The sequence below is a fragment of the Mus caroli genome, chromosome 4, assembly GCF_900094665.2.
Source record: "Mus caroli chromosome 4, CAROLI_EIJ_v1.1, whole genome shotgun sequence".
NCBI lineage: Eukaryota > Metazoa > Chordata > Mammalia > Rodentia > Muridae > Mus > Mus caroli.
Window position 1 is genome coordinate 127,949,299 of NC_034573.1, and position 23,246 is coordinate 127,972,544.

The 23,246-nt window shown below is 52.5% G+C and overlaps 1 protein-coding gene across 6 annotated transcripts in view; it reads left to right on the forward strand.

The window, feature by feature from the left end:
* Kif17 (kinesin family member 17) overlaps positions 1-23,246 on the forward strand; it is a 39,107-nt gene that overhangs the window by 4,466 nt on the left and 11,395 nt on the right. For 4 of the 6 annotated variants that reach the window (XM_029475720.1, XM_029475721.1, XM_029475717.1 and 1 more), the window contains exons 2-9: positions 1,877-2,023; positions 2,758-2,859; positions 7,696-7,885; positions 10,621-11,073; positions 14,219-14,328; positions 19,304-19,457; positions 21,130-21,674; positions 22,404-22,484. In XM_029475720.1, coding sequence (XP_029331580.1) covers positions 1,877-2,023; positions 2,758-2,859; positions 7,696-7,885; positions 10,621-11,073; positions 14,219-14,328; positions 19,304-19,457; positions 21,130-21,674; positions 22,404-22,484 — 1,782 coding nt within the window. The remainder of the gene's footprint in view (positions 1-1,876; positions 2,024-2,757; positions 2,860-7,695; positions 7,886-10,620; positions 11,074-14,218; positions 14,329-19,303; positions 19,458-21,129; positions 21,675-22,403; positions 22,485-23,246) is intronic. The other 2 variants (XM_029475718.1, XM_021161280.2) reach the window with 1 other exon arrangement.

The window sequence follows — 23,246 nt, forward strand, 5'->3', positions numbered from 1 at the left end:
TTTATTTATTATATGTAAGTACACTGTAGCTGACTTCAGACACACCAGAAGAGGACATCAGATCAGATTACAGATGGTTGTGAGCCACCATGTGGTTGTTGGGATTTGAACTCAGGACCTTTGGAAGAGCAGTCAGTGCTCTTAACCGCTGAGCCATCTCTCCAGCCCCGGGCCTGTATTCTGATGTACGGTGCCGTATCACTCACCTGTCTTGCTGGGACAAAACACCCGACCAACTTAAGCAACTTGAGGAAGAAAGGGTTTGTCTGGCTTACAGTTTGAGGGTGGACAGTTGGGCGCAGTGGGGAAAGCATAGCGGCGGGAGTGTGAGTCACACTCCAGTCAGGAAGCAGAGAGAGACAGGAACATTGCCCTTCAGCTCTTCTCCTTCAGTCAGCCTGAGACCCCAGCACATGGGATGGCACTGCCTATGTTTAGGGTGGGTCTTCCCACCTCAGTTAACCTAACCTAGATAGATACTCCCTCACAGACATGTGGCTGATTTCCATGGTAACTCTTTAAATCCCATCAGGTAGACGATATTAGCCATCACCGATGTCCCACAGGGCTGCTGTCTGTAGCCCCGAGAGCTCTAAGGGTAGGGACTGCGGCAACCTTGTTTTCCACTCTCTCCCTCTAACCAGAACATGGTTCCTGATGTAGAAAAGGCAGCCAGCACCCACGGGGTGAATAGACACACGCATGAGTGAAGAATGACTGGCCTTCGAAGTAGAACCTGCTCTGTCTGTCTGTCTGTCTGTCTTCCCAGCTTTCTCACCCATACCCCACTCCCAGATCCACCAGCCGCTGTCAACCACTCTCCTGTGTCCCCTTGGCTTGGATCAGCCTCCTCTTCCTGTCTCTTGACCAGGTCCCCTCCTCAGCAGGTGCGCTTCTACCTTGCCTCTCCTCTACAGAAGGCTGTGCCTGCTTCCTCCCACACCTTCCTTCCACTCCCTCCCTTCACTGTTGGCTGTCCTCCAGCCCTGTGTACATCTGCCTGGCCTGGGTGAGAGGCACCGTGGCTGGCTACCCCGCAACGTTCCCGGCAGACATAGTGAGCACCTGTCCATGCCTGCCCTCGCCATGGCTAGTGCATACGATGAGTCACCTTTAGGAGGGGCTGTGTTCTTATCCTTTATGACAGACTAGACTGAGGCTCTACTATTGCTGCGACGAAAATGCCATGACTACAAAACAAGTTGGGGAAGAAAGGGTTTATTCGGCTCACACTTCCAGGTTATACTCTATCACTGGAGGAGGTCAGGACAGGAATTCAAGCAGGGCAGAAACCTGAAGGCAGGAACTGATGCAGAGGCCATGGACGGATGCTGCTCACTGGCTTGCTCTCCATGGCTTGCTCAGCCTGCTTTCTTATAGAACCCAGGACCACCAGCCCAGGGATGGCTCCACCCACAATGGGCCATGCCCTCCCCATTGATCACTAATTGAGAAACGCCTTACAACTAGATCTCAGGAAGGCTTTCCTCCACTGAGGCTCCTTTCCCCCTGACGACTCCAGCTTGTGTCACGTTGACACACAAAAACCAGCCAGTACACTGTGTGCCAAAGACCAGTCCAAGTGTGTGTGGTAAAGAATGGAGTGGGGCTGAGGGTGTGACTCAGTGGTGAAGCCCTTGCCTGGCGTATACAAGACCTTGGGTTCTCTCTGCAGCAGTACATGGAGAATCAAAACGAACATGGAGGTGTGATTTGAACCAAGTTGGCTTCCTTGCACAGGCTGTTAGATCCCTCCACCTTGGCACAATGTTTAACCCCATCAGACTGGTGTTTGAGGTCAGAGTGGTGCCTTGTTTAATGGAGACCCAGGCAGGGTCTGTGGGCTGACACAGTGCTTTGGTTTCCTCTCGTGCAGGGTGTCACCGAGGGCTACAATGGGACCATTTTTGCCTATGGCCAGACAGGCAGTGGGAAGTCTTTCACCATGCAGGGACTGCCAGATCCCCCCTGCCAGAGGGGCATCATTCCCAGAGCCTTCGAGCACGTGTTTGAGAGCGTTCAGGTATGGGGCTCCCATGGGAAGGGATCAAGCTAGAGTCACAGATGGTCGCCAGGGCAACTAGGGTCACAGGCATGGACTATGGATTGTGGTGAGGACCTGGTCTCAACTCTGCACGGGTCAGAAGGGGCAGGCGGGTCCTTCTAAAAACAAGGTGGGTGAAGAACATAAAACTGAGAAGATGGTGTCTGTTCATGCTCTCTGGTGCTGTCTTTGAATGCTGAAGTTCATCTAACATCCCTTGTGGTTGAGATGACGCTGAACGTGGTGGCCGGAAGTGGTTATCACAGTCATGGCTCCCCTATTTATTGAGCGATTACTAAAGACAAAGTCTTGAATGAAGGGCATTGTAGACTTATCTCCTCCACCCGAGACTGGGCAACTCCCAACTGTGATGGCTCCAAAGCCAGTACACTGTGATATCTGGAGCCCCAAAGTCCTATCAATCCAAAAGCCAGGGCCGTGGTCACTTGTTGGAACTCCTGGCTTCTCCCTTGAGTAGGGAGGCTCCCATCTCCCTTCCCATGAGGTTTGGAGGTAGCACATTGGACAAATGGCTGTAACATGGCTTGGAGGCTTGAGGGTCCTGGAGCCGGAAAGGAAGGTTTACCAGGGAAAACAGGGCAGGGTTCGGGTAAGAGTCCATGTGTCTTCCCATAATGCCCTAGCTGTCGAGGTCTGGGCAGCAGGAGGGTTTAGGATCGGCCATCATTTCAAGCTCTGTCTGCTTCCTGCAGTGTGCAGAGAACACCAAGTTCTTAGTGCGGGCTTCCTATCTGGAGATCTACAATGAAGACGTCCATGACCTGCTGGGCGCTGACACCAAGCAGAGGCTTGAGGTGGGTGTAGATCTCATGTGGGGTGGGCAGGAAGGTCCAGGGGGAGAGGCGAGGATCAAACAGTTCCAGGACTCAGCATCCTGTGGACTCAAGTTTCCCTAGTGCTGGGATCATGTACAAACATCACCGTGGCCACTCAGTGCGGGGCTTTTGAACGTTGAGTGTTCTCAGAGTCCATACTGTCTGGGGCTGTGACTGCGTCTACTGCTATCAACGGCTGGAACTCACCTTAGGCAAGGCCACCTCTGTTGAAACAAGGTGGAGTTTTGCAATAGATTTCTGTTTTAGAAAACACTTCCACTGATAAAAGTTATGATGGCTGAGTAGTCGTGGCGCACACCTTTCGCCCCAGCACTTGGGGTGGGAGGGCAGAGGCAGGTGGATTGCTGAGTTTGAAGCCAGCCTGGTCTACAGAGTGAGTTCCAAGATGGCCAGGACTTCACAGAGAAACACTATCTCAAAAAAAAATATTTGTGTGTGCAGTGTGTGTGTGTATAAAATGATGGTCTAAACGATGTCATTAGGTATTTACTAAGCACTTAATATTTACTGACTCTTTAGCCACATTACCCCACTTCACCTTGGTGGCAGATGTTGTCATCTGTAGTTTCCCAGTGTGGAAAGGAGGCTGAAGAGAGCTTCAACGTGTCTAGGTTTTACAGTGCACCAAGTGGCTGAGTCTGGACTTGAACCCACATCTCCCTAACTCAAGGTTTTGAACTTCAGACACCTTATGGAAGTGATGTTTTTACGGCTAGGATTCCATCATCTTGGTCTACTTTGAAAGAAGGGGTATTACAGCCGGACAGTGGTAGAACACACCTTTAATCCCAGCACTCAGGAGGCAGAGACAGGTGGATCTCTTTGAGTTCAAGGCCATCCTGGTCTACAGAGCAGGTTTCAGAGACAACCAGGGCTACACAGAGAAACTCTTGTCTCAAAACAAACAAAACTGAAAGGGGGTATTGGAGGTTGAAGACAGTAAATAGGCCAGGCCCCTCAGCAGAGTGCTGGCACCTAGTAGGTGGTCAGGATTCGAGCTATTTCAAGCTGTTAGGGATTAGAGAAAGCCCAGGAAAAATGGGGGGAGGGTATCAGGTGGATCCCCTAGGGGGGCATTAGAGTCAAGGATAGAAGAACCACTCGTGGTGAAGATTAAGTTTGGCTTCCTCAGTGCCTCGAGCACATTTCATAATTTGTCCTCAGTCCCCTTGAAGACAGGGTTCAGGATGGAGGAGTGTTGCTTCCTAACATCAGGAGCAAAGCTAGATGCTTGCAGAACTTGCATGGCTGTTTCAGCCACCCACTGGGATCAAGAAACCTGCCAGACCTGGCTTAATGGCACAGCCTATAATCCCAGCAGTGGGCACACTGAGACAGGGGGATTGCAAGTTTTAAGCCAATCTGGGATACAGAGGGAGACTGTCAAAGAAAAAAAAGAAGGAAGGAAGGAAGGAAGGAAGGAAGGAAGGAAGGAAGGAAGGAAGGAAGGAAGAAGAAAATCTAGAGAAGGAGGGAGGGAGAGAAAAGAGGGGGAGGGAAGGAGAGAGACAGACAGACACTATGAGAATATACATAAATAAATCCTGCCAGGACCAGAAACCAGTGAGAGGGTGTGGAATCCCATCCAGCTGGGACCCTTTGGCCTTAGTCTCCAGCCAGAGGTACTGGTCTTGCTCCTACCTGGAGCTCTTACAAGCCAGTGGCCTGGTCCAGGGAGGAGAGGCCAGTGAGAGATGCTGCCTTCAACTCTGCTGGGCTACCTCTGGCTTATCCCTCTAGCCGTGCTACTACTGATCTAACCAAGCCTGCCCCACGAGGGTTCACCAGGAAGCCAGTGACTCCAGCTTTAGAGGGAGGGACAGTCATTCCGTACTTGTCTTCAGCAAAGACTTACTAAGAAGAGCCCATGTGTGCCAGCAGGCCAGGCCCCACACTGCACTGGCCCCTTCTCCTCTCTTCAATCTCCAACCATCTACTCAAGCCCCTGCCCATCCTCCCCGCAGCTGACATAGCACAGCTCTTTGCCCTCCCTGCCAGGAACCTTTTAACAATAACCAGCAGCATCCCCCTCACCAAAGAGGGTGTTAAGAGCCTCTAAGTCAAAAAAAAGTCAAAAAAAAAAAAAAAAAAAAAGAGCCTCTAAGTCATGACTCACCCTCAGCCAGAGAAACAGGCAGAGGAGTTGGGTGAGCACTGGTAGCTCCAGAGGGGGAGCCTCGGGGTCATAGTCCTGTGGTCTCACAGACCTTCCACCTCCTTGAGTGGGTGCCATGGGGACTCTGTCCCTTCCTGGCTAACCTGGACCCTGGGATGGGGGAGGAGCTTACTTAGTGAGCCCACTGCTTCGGGGGCTGCAGATGGCAGAATGCTCAGTGGTGTGCACCCGTGGGCTCCAGACCTTTGATATGCTGCTTCGTGGGTGACAGGCAGATGGTTTCCATGTAAGAGTGGGAGGAGAATCCTCTTCTCGTGTTCTGTGATTCAGGCACCTTTGCATAACCCAAGGAGAACCCAAGAGGCTTCACAGCACAGGCTGTTAGCTGTGTTTAACACAGAGCCCAGTACACTGTATAATAAGCCTGAGTTATTTAGTCAGGGAAGCCAACACTCCTCCCCACCCCCAGGTCAATACAAATACCACCCCAGATCTCCATCCAATAGATCATGGTGGAGTGGGTCTTGTGGGAGCCTCAGCCTATGTGTGGGGGAAGAACATAGGGACTTTCCCTCTTGACTGGACCCTAGCCATGGCTGTGCGCCTCTGTCCCTCTACATCCTTGCTGGAGCACAGCTGGTTACCATGGAGACCTGGCTCTGGTTTCTTAAAGCCTAGATGAGCAGCTACTGAGGAATAGGATGTATAGCTGGCAGGAATAGGATGTGCCGTTCCTGTGCCGAGGAACGGCACCTCCCCAGGACCAGTGTTGGCAGAGTGTGAGGATAGGAGTGGTGGGGAGGAGCCTGAGGGTGTCAGAGATGGGGGACTGTTTCACCTTCTGAAATTCCTCAGGCCAGAGGCAGCATCCCCGTCCTCCTCGTGACCTGCGTCCACTGAACCCCCAAGGCGCACCACAGGTCCATTTCCTTCTTAAGTGCCATAGTTGCATAGAAGTGGGGTTTTGTCCCCATTTCACAGAGGCTAGCTGATGTCCCTCACCTAGCAGGGTTTCGAGACTGAGTCCTGTTGAATAAACAGGAAAGTGGCTAAATCCACACTTGCCCCTGCCTTCCAACTGCTGGGATTAAAGGTGTACACTACCATGCCTAGCTAAATATGCTCTTTAAAAAAATATATATATATATTTATTTATTTAATGTATATGAGTACACTGTAGCTGTACTGATGGTTGTGAGCCACCATGTGGTTGCTGGGATTTGAACTCAGGACCTTTGGAAGAGCAGTCAGTGCTCTTAACTGCTGAGCCATCTCTCCAGACCTAAATATGCTCTTAACAAACCTTTTGAGATGAACTTACTATTCTACGAGTCTGAGTGTTTTGCCTGTATGTGTGTGTGATGTTTGTATGTGCACTGCGCATGTCCAGTTCCTCCAGAGGTCAGAAGAGGGTGTTGGGGACTGGAGCTATGGATGGTTGTGGGTACTAGGAATTGAACCCCAGTCTTCTTCAAGATCAGGTGCTCTTAACTTCCGGTTATCTCTCCAGCCCCAATATGCTCTTTCTGAGGATGACCCGATACTGCCTGATGCCCCAAACTGGGTTCTAGGTTCTGGGAGCGAAGTAGGATCCATGGAGTCTGCTTTCTGGCCCTAAAAATGCCACCCAGCCCTGTTTGCAGGACTGGGTCCTTCGTGCCTGTCCTCTCTGACCCTCTTTATTCGGTTCCTGAAGCCTTCTGTCACTGTGACACACTAGTACCTGGTTGGTTTTCAGAAAGCCATTTAACCTTTCCGTGCCTTGCTTGCTTACTGTCCCACAGAGCCTTTAGGACTTCACACCTAAACAGGTGGAGCTAGCCTCTGCACCCAACTGACTGGTGCACAGCAGGGAACCTGTCCCCCTCCTGGGACCATTAGAGCAGACAGCTAAGCCTTCTAACCTCCAACCAGTATGGCCACCCTATCTTGAATCCCCCCCCCCAAAAAAAAGAACCCATAACTCTGCTCTCCCTCCCCTCTCACCTGAGATGCAGCCTTGCTGTGTAGCCCAGGCTGGCCTCGAATTTGTAGTAATTCTGCCTCTCTGCCTCCCAAGGGCTGAGACTGCAGACACGCCTTCCCGTACCCAGCCCTTCCCGCTGCTCTTGCCGGTGTGACTGTCTTTCCTCATGAGGAATGCTACGTTTCATTGTTTAGCATAGGCAACAGAGCTCCTTGGTTGCCCGGGAAGCGAGCAGGGACCTGTGGCATATGCAGCTCACTGCCGTTTTGGAGGGCTGCGCTGAGAGCCTCGTGGGCTTGAGCAGCAAACGACCGACCCTCCACCTGCCGCCATTCAGGAGTCTGGCAACATTTCCATTGTTCTGGTGGTATCAGCAGAAGGGGATATCAGAAGCCATGTAGCTGGGACAAAGGAGACACATTCTGGGTGTCGGCCCCATCAGCTTTCAGAAGCCCATGCGAAGGCTGTGTGTGCTTTACTGAATCTTCACCATGCTCACGAAATAAGTGTCGCATAATGAAATAGGTATCCCATACCCATTTTACAGATGTGCTTGTTGAAGGTCAGCTTGTCACTGGCCCAAGATCCTACGACAAGTGGGGAGGCAGAGGGAGCCCCCTGCCTATTACAGGATGGTTTCAGAGGACACACATGGCCCAGATAGGGTCCTGCCTTTGATAATCCCAGCATTCCCTGGTCCTCTTCCCTGCAGCTGAAGGAGCATCCTGAGAAGGGAGTGTATGTCAAGGGGCTGTCCATGCACACGGTACACAACGTGGCCCAGTGCGAGCGCGTCATGGAGACCGGCTGGAAGAACCGTGCGGTTGGCTACACCCTGATGAATAAGGACTCCTCCCGTTCCCACTCCATCTTTACCATCAACATCGAGATCTATGCCGTGGGTATGGGGCCGGCTGGGGGCAGAGGGTGGCCCAGACATCCTGAGCCAGGTTCCCACTCCTGATAGGAGGGGGACTCACCTCATTGGAGCCTGGAGAGCCCCACAGAAGACTGGGAAAAGATGCCCTTACCTGCCTGAAGGAAACAGACCAGAGTCGTCCCCGTGTGGGGACCTGTTTCCTGGATCCATGCCCACAACCACAACACTGGTAGATAGCACTGAGCATTTCTTGTGTGCCAGGCAGTGTGCACACAGTATCTATTCTTTGCAACCATCCCATGAGTGAGCTAGATGCTGACACTCCCATTTTACAGGTAAGAAGACTGAGGTCTCAGGACTGGGGCTGGGTGCGGAGCTCAGTACTTGAGTGCTTGAGCATCCTGTTCCAGGCCCTGGGTTCCATCCCCAGGACCTGCCAAGGGCCAAGAGTCTATGTGCTGTTCAGATCTCATGACTCCTCTTTCACAGTTCTCAGTGATGTTCATTCACATCCTTCCTGGGAGAGCTGCTGAGAAAGAGGAAAAAGAGGGCTGGAGAGATGGCTCAGTGGTTAAGGGCACTGGCTGCTCTTCCAGAGGCCCTGAGTTCAAATCCCAGCAACCGCATGGTGGCTCACAACCATCCATAATGGGATCTGACGCCCTCTTCTGGCATGCAGGTGTACATGTAGATAGAGTGTATGTGCAAATTCAATAAATAAAACAAATCTTTAAAGTGTGTGTGTGTGTGGGAGAGAGAGAGAGAGAGAGAGAGAGAGAGAGAGAGAGAGAGAGAGAGAGGAATCCCTCTCTCTGGGCTCCCTAAGCTTTATCTGCACCACTGTGCACTGTGTCTGTAGTAGTCCTTGACGTAGGTAGTGTTGTCCTCCTTTTAGACACAGGGAATGTAGAAGTGAAGAGCTTTGCTCATGTAGGGGACCTCAGTCATGAAGTAGAAGCGCCAGGTTTTGAACCCAGGGCCTCCCAGTACCTTGTCCATTAATGCTCCGTCACAATTAGAACTGTAAAGAACATAGAGCAGGAAGTAGCCTGGCCCGACTGGGAACATAACCGTGATGAGACCCCAGGGCCAGGGCTCATGTAACCTCCTTCCATACTGTCCGTTCAGCAACCTGTTTCCAGGGCAGCGCCCTGGTGCTTGCTTGGGAAAAGGACATCAACCTGGGTGTCCCTGGAGGAATACCCATCTGAAGGGGACATGACCTCATAGTTGCAGCCAGGGCAGAGGCTTAAGCTGCCTGGCTTAGTGGATGAGACGGGCTCATGGGCACTCTTGAGCTTTGCAGAAGGTTTGAAGGACAGGCTGGTGCATAAACATAGCCACACGGCTAAGGGCCTTTCCTCTGGCTCCTGGTTCTATGAATCATTGCCAGGTCTTCATGACTGTGCCTGGGTGGCGGATGGAGGACAGTCTGCTCTCACCCCATCTGAAGCTGTTATCCATGAGGCTTTGATATCGTGTCTGGTTTCGCAGTGCTGCAAATGATGCTGCACTGCTTTGTGCACAAGGCTGTTTCTGCTCTGAGACTCATTTGCTCAGGCTAGACCTAGTGTGCCCTGGGAAAGCACAACACACACACACACACACACACACACACACACACACACACACACACACACCTTGGTACATTTTGCGGAGCACTCTCCAAAAACAGCACAAGTCCCATTCTGCCCCACTTTTTTTTTCTCATTTTTTAATTTTTTAAATAGATCTTACAGACCCAAGTCCCTCACATGCCATCTAATGCCAGCAAACATTCTGTCCCCCTTAAAATTGCTCTGCAGTGGTCAGAATATGTGACCAGCTAACCCTATACATCCAGCCGCGGTAGGGAGCCAGTCAAGGTTAGACCTGCTTTGTGGATGGAGTCATTGGAGGATTAGAGAGGTGTGTGGTGTGTTGAGAGGTGTGTGGCTGTGCTCCTGTAACACGGTAAGGAAGAGGCAGGGCTGGACTTCAAAGCCAGTACTTCAAGCATGGAAGGATGCAGTTCCCTGGGGATCCCCTCATCTCCCCTTCACCATCCTCTGCCTTTGGCCTCGTAGGAAATCTTTGTAAAAGAGACCTTCCTGTCCTCAGAGGACAGGCCCTTACCCTTGGGGTCTAGCAGTCCGGAGTTCCTATCTTGCTTCTCCTCTTTGTGGCAGTGGCTTCCTCCTCTTCTCTCCTTCCTCCTCCTCTTCCTCCTCCTCTTCTTCTTCCTCTTCTCCTTCTCTTCTCCCTCCTCCTCCCTCCTCCTCCTCTTCCTCCTCTTCTTCTCTCCTCCCTCCTCCTCCTCTTCCTCCTCTTCTTCTCTCCTCCCTCTTCCTCCTCTTCTTCTTCCTCTTCTCCTTCTCTCCTTCCTCCTCTTCCTCTTCTCTTCCTCCTCCTCCCTTTTCTTCTTTTAAAAATGATTTATTTATGTTTATGAGCATTGATGTTTTGCCTATATATATGTCTGTATGTGGGTGTCAGATCCCCTGGAGCAGGAGATAAAGACAGTTGTGAGCTGCCATGTGTATTGAACCTGGGCCCAGCCCCTTCTGCCCTTCCTTGACATCTGTGTGGCCCTAGGAAAGTTCCATGCCCTCTCTTGAGCCTCTGTCTTCTTACCTGTACCATGGCAGCCCCTCCTTTCCAGACTCCAGATAGGCTCAAATGTATCCCCAGGTGGGTGGTGTAGGTCCTGAGGGCCATCCGCATCTTAGAAAGATGTGGGGCTCACCCAGCTGTTGCCCCCTGCCTGCCTGTCTGCAGATGAACGGGGTAAGGACCATCTTCGCGCAGGCAAGCTCAACCTCGTAGACCTGGCTGGCAGTGAGCGGCAATCCAAGACTGGGGCCACAGGGGAAAGGCTGAAGGAGGCCACCAAAATTAACCTGTCACTGTCGGCGCTGGGCAACGTCATCTCGGCACTGGTGGACGGGCGCTGCAAGCACATTCCTTACCGGGACTCGAAGCTGACCCGACTACTTCAGGACTCACTGGGTGGCAACACCAAGACTCTGATGGTGGCTTGCCTGTCTCCCGCGGACAACAATTACGACGAGACCCTCAGCACGCTGCGCTATGCCAACAGGGCTAAGAACATCAAGAACAAGCCACGCATTAATGAAGACCCCAAGGACGCCCTGCTTCGAGAGTACCAGGAAGAGATCAAGAGGCTAAAGGCTATCCTCGCCCAGCAGATGGGCCCTGGCAACCTGTCAGGTGGGATAGCAGGAGAGGGTGGGCCTGAGGTAGCAGGAGAGGGTGGGCCAAAAAGATTTCCCATCGAAAAGTCCCTGCTTTCCCTGACTTTCAGGTTCTCCTTTGGCACCTTCAGATCAGCAAACCCCGATGGTAATGGCCCCTGTCTGCCTTTGGCCCCAGGAAGAGGGCTGGCTAGGGCTGGCTAGGGCTGACTGGCTGGCTGGCATCTCCAACCAGCCCACAGCCCACACCTCACAGCTCACAGCTCACACCCCACCTCAGGCTGTTCATCTGTCATCCACCTGTCTACCCGATTGTCTCCCTGGCTCAGTGGCAGGGACGTCATGTTCTTAGCATCTGGGTGACTCACTTCCCTCCAGCCAGCCCACCCCAGCTCCGTAATCACAGATGCCGTTTGCAATTCATCTGGGAGGCATAGAAATGCGGGTCTGGATGGCAGGCCTGCGGGAACACCAGAGTGTTCTGATGCTTTGTCTCTTAGGAACAGTGAGCATAGGAAAGTCTAGTCTCAGCCCCTTGGTCCTCGGGCCTGCCTGGCTCAGTTGAACCCGTTCTGTACAGTTATCTGCCCATTGCCCCACCCACCAGCCGCCCCTCCCCCTCCTCCCTCCCACCAACTCCATTGCCTACCCAGTCCCCCCATCCATCCTTCCAGCACCCACCCTCCCTGCTTCACCCCCCCTTCTCCTATCCATTCACCCATTGGGATTCCACCCCCACCCCCGTTGTTCACATATCCACTCATTTATTCTCCACCCACAACCCCCCCACCCTCCCACCCACCCACCCAAAGTTCCCTAGCACTTCTTTGTATGTAGACCAGGGCTGGACACTGGGACACAGGTGACTGAGACCCAGGCTGTGACTCTCTAGCAAAGGGGGAGCAAACTTTAAGGGAGCCCGGCCACCGGGCGGGGCAGAGGATGCAAGCCAGTCTGGAAGGCTGTGCTTCCAGAGAGAAAAGGCTCCACAGAGGGTATGGTAGCTGAGTCCCGGGGCATAAGAATCTTCCCTGGTGACGCACGCCTTTAATCCAGCACTTGGGAGGCAGAGGCAGGTGGATTTCTGAGTTCGAGGCCAGCCTGGTCTACAAAGTGAGTTCCAGGACAGACAGAGCTGACAGGGCTATACAGAGAAACCCTGTCTCAAAAATCAAAAAAAAAAAAAAAAAAAAAAAAAAAAAAAAAAAAAAAAAAAAGGAACTTCCCTGCTAGATTCTAGGACAAAGTTTGTCTAACTCCACAGACTTCTGCTGGCTGCCTTAGGGCAGCGTGGGGGAGGGGCAGGCGCTCAGGTAGCTGGTGGCCCATGCAACAGGATCTTTCTTTCCCCTTCCCTCTTCCCTGTCCTGACTCCACATCCCCAAGACTGGCAGAGGAATGGCAGGAGAGGGTCAAGTCCTAACTCCTCAGTGAGTCCCCAGCCCAGCAGCTAACACAGCCCTGCAGAATGGGCGCCCTTCTCAGGTTAGAGCCCTGATGCTCAGCGGGCAGTAGTGGCTGGCCTGGTACCAAGTACTGTGCTGAGATCAAGCAGCAGTCAATAGCTTACCTGGACCTTTGGGCATGTCACCTAGCCCCTGGAGCTTGTGCCCTTTATCAAGATGGAGTCAGGTGACCCGCTTGGTTTCTGCTGGGGGGGGGGGAGGCACCTCAGAAGACAACACGTAAGGGCAGAGCCTCCAGGTGACCATGCATGTGTGTGAGACTCCTAGCCTAGTGCACAATACCATTATTGTGTGGCCTCAGCCCCTGCCTCCGGAGCTACTGCATATTTCTTCTCCCTGTCCCTTTTGCAAATTGTGGCGTAGCTGTCTGCCTCTTGTAGCTACCTCAGTGGGCTCATGTTTCTCTCCCAGACACCCTCTTCTTGCCCCTACTCCAGGCAGGCCTGCCCCACCCATCGAATAGCCCCAGCCTCATGGCCTCTACTGTAACCCTCCTCTCTAAACCCTTACTCTTGGGGCTGGAGAGGTGACTCAGTATTTAAGAGCCCCGACTGCTTTTCCAAAGGATCAGGGTTTGATTTCCAGCACCTACACGGAAGCTTACAGCCATCTGTAACTAACCCCAATTCCAGGGGATCTGGCTTACTCTTCTGGCCTCTGTGGGTACTAGACATACAAGTGGTGCAGGGACTTACATATATAATGCTGGTACCGTGCACATAAAAAAAATCAATTAAAATGAATAAGTTAGCCAGGGATGGTGGTGCACACCTTTAATCCCAGCACTTGGGAAGCAGAGGCAGGTGGATCTTTCAGTTTAAGGCCAACCTGGTCTGCAGAGCAAGTTCCAGGACAGCCAAGGCTACACAGAGAAACACTGTCTCAAATAACAACAAAACCAAACACACACACACACACGCATACACACACATATACATATATACACACACACATCCATCCACACACATACAATATATACATCCACACACATATACACACATACATATACATACACACATATATACATATATATACACACATATACATATACACAGACACATATATACACACACATACATAGACAGACAGACAGACAGACAGACACGTACACATATACGTACATATACATATAAAAGCCTGACTCCCCAGTTGCCCTCTACCTTCTTTCCCATACACTCCTTTGCACTCCCTCCCTGACATCAATGCTGACTGTGCCCAGGTCTCCTGGGTCTTCCCCCCTCCCTCCCCCTGGTACTCATGTTGAAGCTTTCAGGGCCTGCCTTCCTCTCCTCTCCGTCCACTGTCCCCATCACCCTAGACATCCCAGCATAGGTCTGGAGCTGCTCTGGTCTCTCCACTCTGCCGCTCTGTCTGGAAGCTCTTCCCCCATCTCTGCCTGGCTCTCTCCTCTCCCCTGATTCCGGCTCCATCTGCTCTTCACTGAGGTCTTCCTGAGGTCAGCATCGGGGCACTTGTCAGCTTCTGAGCATCCTCCTGCCCTTCCTTTGTGACCGTTACACATTTGCTCACTTTTCTCTCCTAGCGCGCAGTGCACGGTGGTGTGGCGGTGTCTAGTGCTATGTCCCCAGTGTCCTGAACTCTCCGGTGACTGGTGGATTGCGTCTTACAGAGGGGCACATTTATGTCTGGTCCCTGGGTACTCACCCTCTGCTTCTCCTGTCTCTTTCTCTCCAGCCCTGCTGTCCACTCAGACACCCCCAGGCCCAGTCCAGTCTGAGGAGAAGCTGCTGTCCCCAACTACTGTCCAGCAGGACACGGAGGCTGAGAAGCAGTTGATCCGGGAGGTGAGACCCCAGTGAGCTGCCAATGTGAAGGAGCGGGTAACCTAGGGAGAGCCAGTACCTGCAGGGTGTCATCCTGCTTCACTCCCATTGGCTTGGCACCACGGTGCCTGCTTTGTTTCTGAGAAAGCTGGGATTCAAAGACTTTTCCAAAGCTTTAGGGAACACAGGAGTATCAAAGAGTTGGATCCAGCCAGGCAGCGGTGGTAAGCACCTTTAATCCCAGCACTCAAGAGGCAGAAGCAAGCGGATCTCTGTGAGTTCGAGGCCAGCTTGGTCTACAGAGTGAGTTCCAGGACAGTCAGGGCTACATGAAGAAACCATGTCTCAAACAAAACAAAACAAAACAAAACACCAAACAAGAGTTGGACCCAGGATTTGAACTTGGGTTCCTGACCTAGACAGCAGAGTGGAAAGCAGGCTGTTTGCCTTGGGCACTGCAGCCAAGCCTGGGCCTCAGAGCAGCTTGGCCTGTTTAGCCTAGGGTAAGTGTAGCATCAGCTTCACCTGGGCCCCCGGGGCCTCACCCTGTGTGTCTCCCAGCATCCCTGGAAGCAGCATGACAGGGGATCTCCAGGGATACATACATAGGGAGACACGACAGGGACTCCCTCTCAACTCCAAGCTCTGCGGGCTTCCAGAGGCCCCTGCCACTTGAAGACTGCCTGCTAGCTCTGCCTGGTGGCTTGGTGTTCAGAGGTCCCTGTGAGGAACTGGTTGTTCCTGAGGAGAAAGCTGATACTAGGCAGGAGCAGTTTTGGGGAGCTCTAGCCTGGCTCCCAAGCCTACAGCTGGATCCCTTGCCTCTCAGTTATAATCTCAATTAGGGGCCAGACCTCAAAACTCTTGTCAGGATGTTGGACAAGGAGCCTGCTTTGGTGGCTGCAGTCCTGAGAGCTCTGCCCTTTGGGACCGTCTAGGGTAGGTCTGGGTACCACGTCCTCCTCTAGGACTCAAACCTAGAGGAGATGCCTTAGTGGAGATGGCAGTAAGAAGAGACAGATCTTTGGCCAAGCAGTGGTGGCACATACCTTTAGTCCCAGCACTGCAGAGGCAGAGGCAGACAGATCTCTGAGTTCAAGGCTAGCCTGGTCTACAGAGTGAGTTCTAAGACAACCAAGGCTACACAGAGAAACCCTATATTGAACAACAAAACCAAACAAAAACAAAATGAAGAACAAACACCAACAATACAAAACAAACCAAAGACAAAAGAAGAGACCCCCTGGGGAGGACTAAGCTTGTCAGCATCCCACTAGGGTAGCAGCCCTTCCTGTGTTAGGAGTGTTGGCTCTCTGCAGGTAGCAGTGACCAGGAGCCACACCAAATGACTTGGAGTGGCTGTGGAATCCTATAATGCCTAGTAGATTTGGGTCACAGAACCTCAGGGGAGGGGAGAACCGGATAATACTAGAATGGAACCCTCTACATAGGCTTCCTTGTGGTCTGGTTGAATGTTGGCTCCCCTAGTGGTCTCCAAGGAGAACACACCCCACTCTGGACAGACAGTCTCTTGTTAGCTACCAAGTGAAAGTGATAGATAGGCATTGCCTGCCTCTCCTGCCTATAACTTAGAGGACGGTATCAGAGGTGTGGATGTCTCCCCCTAGTGGACAGTGTAAGCCATCAGCGGTGTGGATGTCTCCCCCTAGAGGATGGTATAGGCTATGGGAGGTGAAAATGTCTCCCTCGCTTCCCTTCCATCCTCCTGTGCATCTTTCTCTTCTGAGTTGTACTCTCTGAGTGCCTACTGTGTGCTGAGAACTGTATTCTAGGATAGACCTTAAAATGAAGCCCCTGTGTGGACAAAGGGGGCTCTTCATGGAGGCAGCTCTGCTGTGAGTGAGCTCATGCCATGGCTCCGGGCTTCAGCCTCCAGTCAGAATGGGGAGGTTTGGACTGGAGGGTTCCCAGGGTTATCTGGTTTTCCATTGTATAAGTCCTGTTCTGGCAGGCTCCGTGGCTGGCAAATGGTTTGAGCTCTCTGGGCCAACATTTCGTTATCTGTAGGACATCCACCATGATGCAGCCTTCCTGTTGTTTTGAACCGGCTATAACAAGGACAAAAACCAAGGTCCCCTCTCATCCATGAACATTACACAGAAGCAGGGGTCAGGGCTTGTGCTCCAGCCTCATCTTCCCATAGCAAGCACGAGCTGAGTGCCTGTTTGGGACTGGGGCCATAGCTGGAAGCCACACAACCCTGGGGGTGCGGGTTGCTTTAGACACAGAAAGAGCCAAGACATAGAACTGCCAGCAATGGCCCAGGACAGAGTAAGACAAGGGATTTAGTATGTAAAGGCCATGGAGGGAACTTCTGTAGCCTGCAGGACAGGCAGGGCAGGTAAAAACTTGGCTACACAAACAGGCATCCTGCAATTTAGCCCCACCCCACCTCACCCCCATTTAATAGTGAGATTGGAAGGCAGGACTAGCCGGGCGTGGTGGCGCACGCCTTTAATACCAGTACTCGGGAGGCAGAGGCAGGCAGATTTCTGAGTTTGAGGCCAGCCTGGTCTACAGAGTGAGTTCCAGGACAGCCAGGGCTACACAGAGAAACACTGTCTCAAAAAAACAAAAACAAAAAAACAAAAAAACACAAACAAAAAAAGGAGGCAGCACTGCAGTGAGTGGGTACACGTGCCTTGGTGTGCCCAAGCAGATGCGTGTGCATATCTGTGCATGCGTGCACATGTAGGTTTTGTGGTTTTGGTTAAGGTCCAGGTGGATGGGTTGATGTCACTCACAGAGTCAGGGGCTGTGCTGAGAAGAAGCAGTGGGGACTGCAGAGGTGAGGGGCTAAGCAGGCCAAAGACTGATCCAGTGCTAGGCTGGGGCTCTCCAAGGAGTAAGGAAATGGGTGAGAGGAGGTGAGGGGACAACACGTGGGGGGCTGAGCTGGTGCTGTCAGAGAGCCTTAGTGGCCCTGCCTGTGACCCTGAAGATGCACTGGATAGTCCTCAGGGTGCGTACATGCTGGTGACACCGCTGACGCCCAACAGCAACTCTCTAAACAGACCAATGGAAGCAGAAAAGATGAATGGTGGAGAGTGGCCAAGTTAGTAAGGAAGCCTCTATTAGCCCTGAGCATGAACTTGCCAGGGAGCAGGGTAGAACCACTGAGGCAGGAGAGAAGTAGGCGTTTCTGGGTAAAGCAAGTTACCAGAAACCCAGATGTGCTATAATAATAATAAATTAACAATAACAACGACAACAACAACAATAGGTAGTGGTAGTAATAATAAAACATAAACACAACGGAACAGGGCTGAGAGTCCACACTCTGAGCTCTGCCCTTGCTTAGCCTCTCCCTCACTGTGACACTGACACAGACAACTTTCAAAGTGAACCATCTGGTGGTTCACTTATGGGATGGTGTGGTCCATCGTCAGGGCAGGCATTCCCCTGTTCCTTGGACCTGTCTGGGAGCATCGTCACAGGCAGAGGTGTGTCTCCTCACTAACATGGGTGCTTCTCAGTCCGTTCAGGTTGGCAGCTGTCCTAATTTCATTTCTGTTGTTGTGAGAAAATATTCTGACAGAGAGCAGCTTATGGGAGAAAGGGTTGATTCTAGCTCATGATTCCAGGTTCCAGCCCATCATTTTGCAGAAGTCAAGGCTGGAACCTTAAACAGCTGTCATATCCCATCCACAGTCAGGAGCAGAGAGCTGTGAGCGCATGCACACTTGCTTGCTTTGCCCAGCTTGATTACGCTTAGACATTCAGGTCTTCCTGCCTAGGGAATGGTGCCACCCACAGTGGGCTGCATCAAGTAACATCTTCAAGATAATCCTCCATAGACAAGACCACAAGACAACCCAGGGTAGACAGTCCCTCACTGAGACTCTTCCCAGGTGAGTCTAGGTTGTGTCAAGGTGACAGTTAAAGCTGAGCATCCCAAGTCAAGTTGGCAACCATTATGCCCACCTTGCATGAAGACCTGGGTTCCATGCTCAGCACAGAGAAAAACAACACAACAACAAAAACTTGTTCTTAATTTTAAAAGAAGGAGCTGGGGTGATGGCTCAGTGGTTACGGGTACTAGTTATTGTCCCAGGGAACCAGGGTTCGATTCCCAGGGCCTCCAAAGTGGTTCATACCATCTGTGATTCCAATGCCAGGGCATCCAGCACCCTTTTCTGGCTCATGTACATAGTGCACAGATCTACCCACACCCATACACTTAAAATAACGTAAAACAATAATAATAATAAGAAGAATGAAAACAGGATGTCCAAGGGCTAGCAGGATTCTATCACATGGGGACTCGGGTTCAATCAAGGAGTTTAGACTACCCATGAACCTGGGAGTCACCCATGAACCTGGGAGCCAACCCATCCTGGGAACCACCCACCCTAAGCAGAGAATGTAATGTTATTCGGCAGGTAGCAGCAATGTGGGGTTTTGCTGAGGTTGAAGCAGGAGTAGATGTGGGGCCAAGCGGGTTGCTACTGAGACAGGAGCCAGTGATGACAGCAGAGATGGAGAGGGAAGCGGGTGGTGGCAGCGCACGTTTTAATCCCAGCACTTGGGAGGCAGAGGCAGGGGAATCTCTGTGAGTTTGACACCAGCCTGGTCTACAGAGTAAGTTCCACAGAGAAGCCCTGTCTTGAAAAACAGAGAGGGAGAGAGGGAGAGAGGGAGAGAGGAGACAGAGACAGAGACAGACAGAGACAGAGATTGTTACCAATGGCTTGAGTACCACAGGTGGAAACACGGGTTAGAAGAGGGAAGGCGTTCATGGCATTGTGCAGTGTGAAGAATTACATGGAAACATTCGTGGAAAGCGTCCGTCCATCAAGACTGCACAGAGAACCGACAGAGGGCTGTCACCAGAGAACTGTCACCCCCATGTGACACAGGGACTTTCACCTCATTCTCCCCTGCGTTGTCTGAGTATCCAGAACTGGAGGTCAAGTTGTGAAGGCCGGTTCTGAGTAGGGGTGACTCGCCACCGCTGTGTCCCCTTCCACCCCAGGAGTATGAGGAGCGCCTGGCCCGCCTGAAGGCTGACTACGAGGCAGAGCAAGAGTCTCGGGTCCGGCTGCAGGAGGACATTACTGCCATGCGTAACTCGTATGACGTGAAGCTGTCCACACTGCAGGAGAATCTGCGAAAGGAGAAGGAGACAGGTGCGCTCTGCCCTGGGGCGGCGTGGGAGCCCACTTCCTGTTTCCCTTACAGATGGGTGAAAGGTCCCTGCATGGTAGGCTCCGGTCTCTCTCATTTATATAATAATCCAGCCAGACAGATCCCACGGTTACCCTCCACCTGTAGATGAAGAAATAGACTCAGACAATAGGTAACTGACCTTTGGCCATGTAACTGGGGAAATGGAGTCAGGATTGGAATCTAGGCAGTCAGTCACACGGCACTGTCTCTGGTGCCCTGTCTCCAAGCTGGGCTATCTATGGGCTTACTAGAGGAAGAAAGGATCCTATGCTCGAGAGGTCAGTTCTTGTCCCAAGTGTCTGCATTTGCTAGTCGCTTACTGTTCAGCCTGTCTGCTACCAAGGCAACCGCATCCTGTGAGGATCGAGTCGTTAGCAGGCGCGTTTACTTGTGTGGAAGTTTCCAGGATGTATAATTCAACGACCCATGCTGCTGGGAGCCAGCTTCCTGCTGTTCCCATGGGACTGGCAGAGCCGGGCTGGGTGTGTGGTCGGTGCTGATGGCTGGCAGGGGTGTGTGCCTGGAGCTGTGGGGGAGGGGGGGCTTTACTTAAAACCTTCCCTGTATTTGGTAAGGTTAGAGACTCTGGATCCTCAGAAAGCAGGTGAAGGAATTGAGGCCAAGGAGAGGCTCTGGGTATGCTGAGTGTAGCACAAGGAACCTGGACCCCGTTAGGGGAGTGCAGGACACAAGTGATGAAGAAATGGATGACGTTTGGTGATGGTGAGGCTCGCCTTTAATCCCAGCACTCGGGAGCAAGTGGCAGGCAGATCTGTGAGTTCGAGGCCAGCCTGGTCTGCAGAGTGAGTTCCAGGATAGCCAGGGCTACACAGAGAAACCCTGCCTTGAAGAGAAAAAAAAAAAAAAGAAAGAAAGAACATGAAAGAAAAAGGAAAGGGAGAGAGGGGAGGGGAGGGGAGGAGAAGGAAATGATGTAACTAGAATGTAAGAGAGATTCTAGAAGTGTGAACTGGGAGCAAAGGCTGTCCAATTGAGGAAGAGAGACCCTACTCTCACAGACACCCTGAGGAGGAGGGAAACATGGCTTCCAGCATCTCCTGCATCCCCAGCATCTCTTGCATCCCCAGCATCTCCTGCATCTTCTGCATCTCCAGCCTCACACAGCCCTCCAGTTTGCATATCACGCCTCCCTCTCTGAGGTCTCTGGTTTCTGGAGCTCTAACATGCAGCCAGCATTCATTTCTTCCAGGGCATCTGGAAGAATTGGTGGACAAGAGCCCTGGTGTGGCACTAGAGGAGGATCTGGGGGTCTTAGCCGAATGGTCAGATTTTAGGGGACCTCAGCCTTGGGAGGTAGTGAGACATGTAGGGTACCCTGCTCACATGGAAGAGCCATGCCAGGCAGGATGGTGAGAGCCCGGCCATCAGTGGGTGAGGGGTTAGAGGATGGGGAAGCACCAGTGCTACTCAGGGGTGGCTTCCTGGAAGAGGGGGTGAGGGCAGGGTCAGGCCCTGGCAAGGAGGCCATAGGGTAGGGATGAATGGATGGATGGGAACTGTAGCTGGGCTCTGGGCATCTTCAGGGTTCTGGCTTAAGGTGGTCTTTGAGACACAGTGGGTGGAGGGCCACCTTCCCCTTGGGAGACTGCGAGACACTCTTGTTTGCTACAGAGGCCATTCTCAAGGCGGAAGTCCTGTGTAAGACGGAGGTCATGTCCAGGGCCGAGTTAGCCAGCGGGCCCGAGTACTCACCTCCTTTGCAGTATGAGACTGCGGTGAAACCCACCATCCTCTCCATGCCCGACATGCCGCCCAATGGCGAGGTCACCAAGAGCCAAGCGCCCCTCGCTTTCGAGGAACCCCACATGGAGACCTCCAGGTCCGAGTTTTCCTATGAGTCCAATGAGTTATCCACTCTCGAAGACTCCGCCACATCAGAGGCCTTCCCTGGGCCGGAGGAGTTTTCCAACATGGAGTTCTCCATGGCTGCGGCCGAGAGCAGGTACCTTCCTGAGGAGTATCTCGGCAGCCAGGAGGCTGCTGCATCTCCACTGGAGGCAGAGCGCTATGTCCAGGAGCCATTGCTGGAGCCCCTGCGGATACTGGCAAGCCTGCAGGATCCTTTTGCTGAAGTGGAGGCCAAGCTGGCCAGACTGTCCTCTACTGTGGCCATGACGGACTCATCCCATACCGTCGTCCCCCAGATCCCTGAGCAGGTAGCAAATGTTCTAGGGAGCAGGCAGGATGGGCTGTGAGCATAGGGACTGCAGCCTCTGCCGCTCAGCACTGTCCTCTTCTGTCCCCCGTGACCTGTTTGGGGACCCTGCCGTCCTGTGGTCAGACACACACAGGGAAACCTGGGATGAAGGAAGCCTGGTTATGTTAGATGGGTACCTGTTCCCTTGGCAGGGCACCTGTGTGTGGAGAAGAGGGTGGGTTGCTGAGTTACTGCAGCCATCTTGACCTCCCAGCCTAAGAGACCTGAGGAGCCTGGGGCTCCTTTTCAAGACCACAGGGCTTGGGGTGCCTCCCCTGTCCCTTTCTGACCAGTTTCAGTTCTCTTCCTGTTTTAAGAAAATGTTCCTCTTTTTTCTCCCTATGTTTCTGTATTTCTCATGTGAGCACATGGGTGCACAGAGGCGCACACACGTAATAGCACAGGCCTTTGGAATCCCAGCTCCTATTTCATGATGGAACATCGGCCACTTGCCTCTCTAGGCCACCGTTTCTGCCTCTGAACAGTAGAGGTTCCAACATGTGCTCTGCCCGAGATAACACAGAACACATCCTGGGACACCATAGACGCTCGCCTGTGCCTGCCCTCTCCCTGTCACCTCTTTACCCGAGCAGCAGGCAGAGGAGAGGCAAGGTGCAGTGGGCGTCAGGGTAGAGGGATTTCTGACTCAAAGCATCCCTTCTTTTCCTCCCCCATTTCTCCCCACAAGCAGCCATCCTCGACTGACCTGCTGGAGCCCAGCGACACCAAGTCAGAAGTTGATGTGGATGACAATGTCGCCCTCAGGACTGTGAGTACCTGCCTCAAGTCAGAAGCTGATGTGGCTGTGGCTGACAGTGTCGTCCACAGGACTGTGAGTACCTGCCTGGCCTTCCAAGTGCCTGACCTAGCTGTTTGGCTTTCACCCTCCCTAGGCAGGTGGCCCCGTGGCTGAGCAATGTTTAAACAGAGAGGACTGCCACACGGTGTATAGGCAATGTGACTAGGAGGGAGGCCTTCTGTAGCTAGCAGCATTGGAGGCCACTGTCTTAAAGGAGCAGAGGCAGGGTGTGCAGGTAGGACAAGGGCTGCAGGAAGTCCTGGTGGGCCTAAGGCACTGCCGGGGACCTCCTGTAGCCCTGTCACACCCTTTGTCTTCTGCTTGGGACAAATCACAAGACAGGGGCGTGAGAGGAGACCTCAAAATTCTCTTCACATTTAGGGAGAGCAATTATAAGCCTGCCAGCTTCTAGGCATGGTCACAGGGCAGGGTGTGGCAGTAGGTGACAGACAAGATGGTGGGAGACCCCCTACTAGGAGGTGAGAAAGACAAGGAGGAGAACCTGGAGGAACGTTTCTTTTTTTTGTAACTTTGTATTGATTCTTTCTGAATTCCACATCATGTTCCACAATCCCTCCCACCCATCTCCCCATCCATTTATATCAGTCATCAGTCATCCACCCTTGCAACCTCCCGAGAGAGAGAGAGAGAGAGAGAGAGAGAGAGAGAGAGAGAGAGAGAGAGAGAGAGAGAATCTTGCTGTAGAAGCTGCAGTGTGTCACCGTGTGTCAC